Source organism: Galeopterus variegatus, unplaced genomic scaffold (genome assembly GCF_000696425.1).
Source record: "Galeopterus variegatus unplaced genomic scaffold, G_variegatus-3.0.2 Scaffold1923, whole genome shotgun sequence".
NCBI classification, from domain to species: Eukaryota; Metazoa; Chordata; class Mammalia; order Dermoptera; family Cynocephalidae; genus Galeopterus; species Galeopterus variegatus.
Window position 1 is genome coordinate 51,559 of NW_007728034.1, and position 9,482 is coordinate 61,040.

General features: G+C 36.5%; 1 protein-coding gene across 1 annotated transcript in view; it reads right to left on the bottom strand.

Moving 5' to 3' along the window:
• Positions 1-578: 578 nt before the first annotated feature.
• Positions 579-9,482, bottom strand: part of DENND1B (DENN/MADD domain containing 1B) — a gene marked incomplete at its 5' end in the record, with an annotated part of 253,597 nt that continues 244,693 nt past the window's right edge. Inside the window, 3 exons of the mRNA XM_008579612.1 lie at positions 579-1,243; positions 2,172-2,388; positions 3,736-3,815. Coding sequence (XP_008577834.1) covers positions 695-1,243; positions 2,172-2,388; positions 3,736-3,815 — 846 coding nt within the window. The remainder of the gene's footprint in view (positions 1,244-2,171; positions 2,389-3,735; positions 3,816-9,482) is intronic.

Here is a 9,482-nt window from a genome sequence, read left to right on the forward strand (position 1 = left end):
TCATACACTTCACTGAGTGAAAGGTAAATGTGTATATACCTTTATATTTTTGGGGAAACATGGCTACAGTGTCCTTATAGGAGCAAATTAAATATTTCCACAAGAAAGCTTTTCAACCTTTAAAAAATGAGCTTAGACCTTGATTCAATGAATAGAAAAAGGCATTATTGCTCTGCAGAATGCTAATAACCTATCCTTCAAACTTTCCACGTAATTTCATAAATTATATAAGTATGCTTAATAGAGCTGTAAGATTAAGGCAATTAGTGGATTAACAGTATCATCAGTTTCAGATTAGACTTGATAGTTTATTCAGTTCATGCTCAACCAGATTAGTATTAGTAGCTACTGGTTATGGCAAGGGTTATATATGCATACTTAGTTTAAATAAAATGAATGGCATGAAGCACCAAATACTGGGAGGTCACATGTTCAATACGTACTTTCAATATACGTACAAACTAGTACCTGATTTAAGAGCACAGTAGAAGAATTCATTTTACATTTAAAAATCAATGGATAAAACAGATATCCATGAGATGAACAAATGGGGGAAATGTATGTTCTAGATGGGAAAAAAAAGAAAAATTAAATAGTAGTAAGAGTTGTCATTCCTACAAACAACTGTTAACTATACAGATTACATGGAATCCCAAAATGTCTCCATGGAAATCTGGATGCAAGTGACTGACCCTTAGTTGTGGATTTGAGCATGATTTCCACTTGTGTTTTCTTCTGAAATGTTTAAGCCTGGTTGGAAGTCAGATGTCATGTGACATAGTGACACTACTTCATGGAGCAGTCCACTACCTTCGGACATCTCTTTGGCTTCTTTCCCTTCTTTTTCCCAAGGAACAAAAGTAGATGGATGCCGCCCAAGGCTGTGTCTAAGCAGATCATCTGAACTCTGGCCTAGTGTTTCTTTCTTTTCTGTTTTTCCTTCATCAGTTGGGGAAACTTCAGGGGCAGCTAGTTGGAAATCCAGCCCAGAAGTAAAAGCTGGCTTTTCCACCGCAGTAGGGCCACTTGCACTGTCAGCACCGAGGTGTCTTTCACTGTTTTCCTCCTTCAGGATAAATAGTGAATCTGTCAAACCACTCGAGGAAACCCGCTTCCTGGGAGCGGGAGGGAGGCGTGTGCCGTGCAGGGCACTATCATCCTGCCCGACATTACACTCTGCTCGATCTCCAGAACCCCCGCAAAGGACGGCCAGGTTATTCTCACTAGGTGCATTGGATTTATTCTGAAAGAAAAACAATTCAGAAAACTTTTAATAAAATTACAGCATTACTTTAGTAATTGTATTCCATTTTGAAATCTTCCAAGAGGGGGAATTTAAAGTTCCTCCCAGAAGACACACAGCATTAAGAGTCAATTCTGGACTCTTCCAAATGGCTCTATGAACAGGAATGAGATGGGATGGACTTGGTTTCCATGTCCTAGAAACTGTCACTCATCAAATTCAGTCTAGATTATAATTAGCCAAGTTCTGGAGTCATTTACAATCAGAGTTAAGAGTCAATTCTGGACTCTTCCAAATGGCTCTATGAACAGGAATGAGATGGGATGGACTCGGTTTCCATGTCCTAGAAACTGTCACTCATCAAATTCAGTCTAGATTATAATTAGCCAAGTTCTGGAGTCATTTACAATCAGAATGGGTTTGCTGCTACTCACATTTTTATCTCTCATGTTTTTAAAGCAGTCAGTTCAATTTGTTTGAAACATTGTTCATTTTTTAACCAATGAAATGGAAAAAAAAATTGGATAAATGCATTCATTACAAATTTTTTGAAAACACAGTAAATATAGGAAAAAAGTGGAAACATTTCATGCTTTAAAAAATCTCCTAGAGAAGATAACTATAAATTAGATTGCAACAAAATATTACTGCTTGACAAAAGAATTTCAATTAATTTGGAACATAAAATACCCCCACTTATTCATCCTATGGATATATGTTGTCCCAGAACTGGATAAGTGAAAGGAAAAGCACTGGAATTTTATCACTAGAAATAATTCTTAGTGATTACATTTTATTATATTTTTGAAGTTTTGACACTTACTGATTAAGAGGTTAAATGCTTCTACCGACTAAGATTATAAGATCAGGCAATCAGAGGAAGGGAAAAAATGTTTTCATTTAATTCCTAAGTTGAAAATCAACTAACCGCAGGTTTGTAATCAATATCATCCATTGATCTGAAGAAATCCAAGCTCTTTGCAGCTGCCAGCTTCCCTTGATCTGAGCTGTGTGTGCTCAGTGTATCAAGGATCTCTCCTAGTAAGTCCATTTCACCTGAGTAGGGAGTCTTTACTCTTGTTTCAACAGAGTCATCACTTTCATAAAAATATGCAGAAGCTTCTTCGCCATCTTCAGAAGATAACCTGAGGGAAAACAAAACATGCAGGAGTAGCCATATAACCACATATGTGTATGTAAGTGTATGTAAGTAATCTCTCACCAACTATATTCAATTAATGAGAGAGCTGTAAAAGTCAAACTGCTATTTCAGTGGAACAACAAAAAAGTTGATCATTGGTTCATGGCCAAATTCTTACAGTGATGTATATACCAATTCAAATGCTGGAAAATTTAGGAACAAACAAAGAACAAGTTTTGGTAGCTTAGCAATCTGGAAGTAGACACAGGGCATTTCACATAGTCTAATTCTGTGGGACTTGAGAACTTTACCTTAGGAATATTAGATCGGACACCTGGAAAGTTTGCTGTAGCCCACGTGCACTCTCAATATTTTTGTATAGTTTCCTTTTTTCTATATATGCACTTATTTTAGAGAAGAATGCATATTCTTTTATATAGACAGAGATACAATGGTATTTCAAAAAGTTTGTGGAAAAATAGAATTAAGAGATAAAATGACTATTCCCATGAGCTTTTTGAAGTACCCTCATACTTAATGAAGAGAAAACAGTGTTCGTTTTGTCACCCCCATACATAAAATTATTAAAAAAATAAAAACATACTGTTATTTCCTTTTTTATATTAAAATTAATTTTTAGCACTCTGTACTACCTTTTCCTCTTCTGACAGCATCGTAGATTTAAATCTTTCTCCACTCCCAATCCAATTCATCTCAGTTGACTCTTATGACCATTCCCAATGTTTCACCTGCCCCTCTTCAGCATGGGGGGTAGAGCCTCATTAAGGCGGGCCTCTATTCCCCCTGAGCACTACCCCGGGTAGCTCTGTAGACATTACTGCTTTTCAAAAACAAGTACTTCAGGTCTATCTTGCTTTCCTGTCCCAGGATACTCTCCATGACATTCCAAGGAGCACTGGTTTCTTTTGCTGAGAAACATTGCAAGGGAGCAAAATCTGCACTCAAGGAGTGCGTATTAAGTGAAATATCCTCGATAACCTAAAACGTCCGCCATTAAGCCACACCACTTAGCAGGACACCAAAATCCATTACAGATGCTCCTCGACTCACAATGGTGCTACGTCCCAATAAACCTACAGTGTAGTAAGTCAAAAATGCACTTACTACACTGCAGAGTATCAGTTGTTTACCCTCAAAATCGCATGGCTGACTGGGAGCTGCGGCTCACGGCCACTGTCCAGCATCACAAGAATATCACACCTCATATTGCTAGCCCGGGAAAGATCAAAATTCACAGTACAGTTGCTACTGAATTTGTATTGCTTTAGCACCGTCATGAAGCTGAAAGTCCTAAGTGGAGCCTTATAAGTCGGGGACCATCTGTACTTACCTGCTTGCTCTTTCAATGTCGTCATCATCGTCATCATACAGAGCACTGTCGAGGCTTTTAAGAGGTCTTTTTAATTGTGCCTAGAGAGTGAAATTGATAATAAATTGACATTGGTAGTTTAAAGTAAGTCTCCTTAGTAAATTTTAAAGGAACAGTGTGATTTGATAAGAAACACTTTCAAAAGAAATATGAATTCAGGGTTTCTGAATTTTACCCAATAATTTGACAAATTGGGGCAAGAAGAAAGGGAGAGAATCAAGTAATATTTATCTCAACACTTAACAGCTCTTCAAACTAATAAATAAAAAGCAAATCACTGCATTGAATATGTATGTACGTGCACACAGTACCTACACAGTCCTTCAGCCCCTGATTTGGAAATACTTGACTTACAATCAATCATACCCCCATGTACCCATCACCCCAATTCAACAATTATCAATACTTATTGCCAATCTTGTTTCTTTTACCCCCCACCCACACTTTCCCACACCCCAACTATTTTAATGCAGTGCTTCTTAAACCTTAATGTACATACAAATCTCTTAGAGATTCATGAAACTGTAAAAATGTCCATTCTGAATCTACGGTGGTTCTAGGGTTCTGGGGCCTGAGTTTCTGCATATCTAACAAGCTCTTAGGTGAGGTCAATGCTGCTGGATCTGGGGGTCACACTTTGAACAGCAAGTTTTTAAAGCAAATTCTTGACAACCTATCATTTCACCTGTAAGTACCTCATTATGTGTTTTAAACAAAGATTTTTTTAATACAACCAAAATATCATGATCCTACCCAGCAAATTAACAGTTATTCTTTAATATCTTACATTACCCAGGCCATATTCATTCTCCTATTGCCTCAACAACGTTTATTTCTTTGTATCAGAATCCCAAGGTTAACTGCATTTGGTTACATGTGTCCCGAGTCTCTTTCAGAGGACTATCAATTCAACCTTCCCTCTCCTTTATGCTGTCTGTGCTCTTTATATAACACGTTATTCTTTCCTCATTTCCCATAAGCTGGCGGCTATGTCTGGAGGCTTAAGTAGACTCAGTTTCTGTCTGTCTATTCTTTGTTTTCAGCAAGAATATGCCACGGGTGTTGATATGTGCTTTTTTATTGCATTGCATCAGTTAGGCACATAATGTTTAAATGTCCCATTTTGGGTGGTACCAAGATTTATTAATGCCTTCAGGTCTGGTTGGCTGATCCATTCATTATAAATTTCCTTATCAATTTTTCACTTGATGGTTTTAACATCCTATTATAACCACTAGCTGAATTCATTATTTCATGAACAGAATTATACTTTTCTAGAATATTCCATCTATATTTATTTGTGGGCATTCTATAAAGAAGAATCTTATCTTATTAACTACTCGGCTATTCCAAAACACAAGGTATACAAAATAGGCTGGATAAATCCTTGATTCTATCCTTTTATTTAACAATTTTCAGAGTTTCTAACATTATCTAAATTTGAGCCATGAGGGTTTTTTTTAATTATCACAATTTGCTTATAGCTGACGTGATTCAACTCACTAGTTTTTATTTTCTTGATGTTCAAACCGCCCCATCTTTGAATTATACTATGATTATGCTTTTTACACACTCCTTCCGAGGGTTGCAATCCCGTTGCCGGTCCCCGGTCCGGTACGGGGGCAACACTGAGGGTTGCGATCTGTTGCCGGACACGGAAAAAGACAAAAGACAAAAAAATAAAAAATAAAAAAAAATAAAACAAATCAAAACAAAAACCAAACAAACACTATACAGGAGCTGAGACTTTATGATGTTAGAATCATTACTACTTAAGAAGTAATGCAAGAAGATTAGACAATGAATTTACAATATTTATATCTGTAGAGTACTTTGTAATGCACTCTCACATACACACAGGGCTAGGCTTTGGGAACACGGAGTTGAGTTAAGCCAAGTCTCTGCCTTTAAAATAGCTCAGAATCTGATGAACTCCATTGTACCTCTGAAGGTACACCTACAGAGGGTCCACAATTTGCCCAAGGTCACACCCCTATCAAAAATAGGAACCAGAAAACAGAACAGGTATCTTTCTCTGTTGTGTTGCAAGTTCCTTATTCATTTTCTTCCACAAAAGTTACCTTTATATTCTACAGCTGCCAGCTTCTCAATTTTTTTTTAATGAAACTACTGTTTCTTCCCCCCACAATCTGTAGCACTTAAATCATGATGTAAGCTTCACAGGTACATTTGAATTTTAGTTTCATATTTCCTAGCTAGACCAGGGTTCTATCAATTTCTTTGTTAGGATGTTGTTAAACAACGTACCTTATGAGGAATTTTCGCCACAGAATTAGAATTAGAAACAGAAGTAAAACTGATTACCATATTAATTGTTTTTCTTTCTAAGGGTGTTAACTTTGTGCTATCTATACTTGTAATACATGTAGTTAAAAAAATATTTGGATATATGAAAAAAGATTCTAATTAATAATTATAACTGAATACATAACAAGTTGTGATAGGAACTGCAATTTCCATGTAAGGGGAAACAAAGCCTAAACATATGGTGGAACATGTCAGTTACTTGATGATTTCAAATTACACAGGTCACAAAAAAAAGAAAAACAAAATTAAGGAGAAAAATAATTACAATTTAATCAACATTTAAAATAGGGAAGAATGGCAGTTTATTTAACAAAAGCATCATCAGCATCCTGAGCTTAAAAAAAAGAAAAACAAAATTAAGGAGAAAAATAATTACAATTTAATCAACATTTAAAATAGAGAAGAATGGCAGTTTATTTAACAAAAGCATCATCAGCATCCTGAGCTGCTGTGAACCCGGATTATCTCTGTTTCTGGCGGGTTGGGACTCTAAGGTACAGTGCTCTCAGGGGCAAGAAAGGACTGTTTTCACATGCCCAGAACATACAACACAGGGCAAAATGACCTGGTCACAATTTTAAAAGTAGAAGTCTTTTATGGGGAATTGGTAACAAATAAACTTAGACTTCAGGAAATATATTTTGTGCTGTTAATAGTAGTAATACATAGCTAATAGTAGCACATCTTCATCTGGATCAATAAACCACAGATATATCATTACTGGAAACCCACACACTAAACTAGGCAAAAACTGAAATATAAATGACTAAGAGAAAAATAATCTCAATCCACACAATAAAAATAAAAAATACATACAATCTTATAATACAACTGGTTTATAGCTTTTGGGAACGGAGTACACATCTTCCTCCCCTTTATTTTTTCTAATTAAAGGATAAGAAACAGATGCAGGTGCCAGTTGAATGAATTTGATATTCTGTATGTATTCAGAGAAAAATATTATTCTATTTCAGATCTGGATGGAAATCTCACAGTAATAACTGTGCAATGAGAAATTTTCCAAGGGTCAAAAATACTTTCCTCATAAAATATTATCTAGAATTCTTTGAAATAAGCACCATGGTAGTCATAACATAGCCTATATTTGGGAACAGATGCTTTTTAAAAAAGTGATAATGAAATAGATTAAGAGATAGAGCTAAAGGCAGTCAACAGGTGAAAAAAAAATTAAAGTTTATTTCCAGAAAGCCTTATAAACATTTTTTTCAAAGCTCTGCTAGGTGATGTGACATTGTACATGCACCTGGAAAATCAATTTAAGTCACAGGTAAGTCTTTCATTGCCTCTGTCTCTGCAGTTTTTCATTATTTAAGCTTTTCTCTTTTCTGTATTTTTAAAAGTCTGCAGCTTTTCTCATAAATTTTCATGAAAAGGAGAAAAGACTTTTTTTTTGCAAATTTATTGTTGCAAGATTGTAACACATTGTTTTCTGCTACCTCCAGTATTAGGAAGCGTTAATAGACTATAATGACAGATTTGTGTGTCCATAGTTAGCAAACAGCCTCCTTGACGTGTAAAATTCAAGCTTTTCAAGTTCTGATATTTTAAGACATTATCAGCAATTTACGAAACAAAGGTGTTATAGATAATAATAAGTAACAAAAAAAGAAAAAAGCCACATCCTACATTTTTAGTTCTTGGCATCACAATTTCAGGCAAAATCCTTTGGTCTATTATTTGCTTAACAGATATTAACACCAGTAATCATTTCTAGCTTGGAGATCAGTAAATACATTTAAGTACCACCTTATTTAAACAATACTCTCATAAAAATATACATATGCTGTTTCTGTCAAATGAGATGCATCTATTTCAACCCTCAAAATACCTCATAATATACATGAAATAAAAAAAATATAACTACAGCTAGCCACCAAAAACAAAAACAAAAAAAATAAAACTAAAATAAATCGCCCCATATCAAATGATTTGCTATTTCCCATATAGAATTCACTGTCATCGCATTGCACACTTTTGTCAGAATTTCCCTTCCCCTTCTATAGCTGGAAAAAATTTTTACTGGTCCTTTAACATTGAGCTCAGTATTACTTCTGTAAAGACTTCTCTTTATCTGGCAAATGGTCCTCTGTGTGGCCACATCGTTGGTAAACGGCGGGTGAATGCACTACGAATCACATTGTGTTATTTATTCATGTGTCTGATGTGCTACTACACTCTGAGCTCTCCACAGTGGAATCCGCGTTTCGTACTTCTCCATGCTCTACGGGATGCATTCCCAGCATGGGAGACAGTAGCATGAATGCAACAGACGCTTAACAGATGTTTGTGGATTAAAGACGTGCTAAAAATTCAGAGAAAAACAAGATGCGGCTGCTGCCTTACATTGAGGGAGTGCAGGGTAGCAGCTCTGAATAAGTACTTGGTGAAGGAAGAAGAAAAGAATAAATGGCATTCTGGTTCCCTTCATTTGTGAGGGCCAGCACATCAGCATCTGCCTCCCACCCACCTCGCCCCCTGGGTTTCACTTTGTTCTAACCCACTAGGTATCATCATGAACTCCAGTCACTCCCTTATATTTGCCCTGATTCATCCTACCACAGGACCTTTGCACATGATTCCTCTATCTAAAAAGCTCTTCTTTTACATTTATCCCCTTTGCCATCCCCACTGTTTCTGTCTATACACATCTATTCTCATTTAAAAACCTTTAGTAACTACCTACCCCATATCTGAGCTTCTAATATGTTGCTGTGTAGAACACTACAGTCTCTAAACTGCTGACAGAATGATCATTTTAAAAGAAAATCTAAACCTGCAACATGCTCCCCTACTTAAATAAATCCTTCAGTAGCTCCTTACAGTTTTCAAGACAAAGCTCAGACTCCTTTTGCACAGAGGGATCTGGCTAAGGTAGCCATACAGAAGTTTGCTCCAAGACTACCAAACCATCTACCTTTCTTGTATGCTTCTTAATTTCTTCTGCCAAAAGTTGTCTTCATTCCTTTTATTTGCCTTGATTGTCCCACCACAGGACATTTGCACATGTTGCTACCTCTTCTCATTGTCTACTAACACCTACTAACCTTTCAGAACTCAACTCAAACATCCTTCAGAAAGAGACTTCCCTTGACGTCTCTAGACTAGGTCAAATTCCCAAGTGCTTTCACAGCAATCATAGCTTAATATGAATTAATTAGCAGTCATAATTTTTATGCTTACTTATATGATTATTTGTTGCTTTGTGCTGCTTCGCCCCCCACAGACTTGTCACCCGACTTCCCCTGGGTGACGGAGATGAAAGGATTTCTCAAAGCCTTCTGAGCAGTGAGAGGCCCCGAAGTGGTTAATCTCCCTTTGGGACGCTCAAGAGAGAGCCATCCCTTCCTTGGGAAATTAAC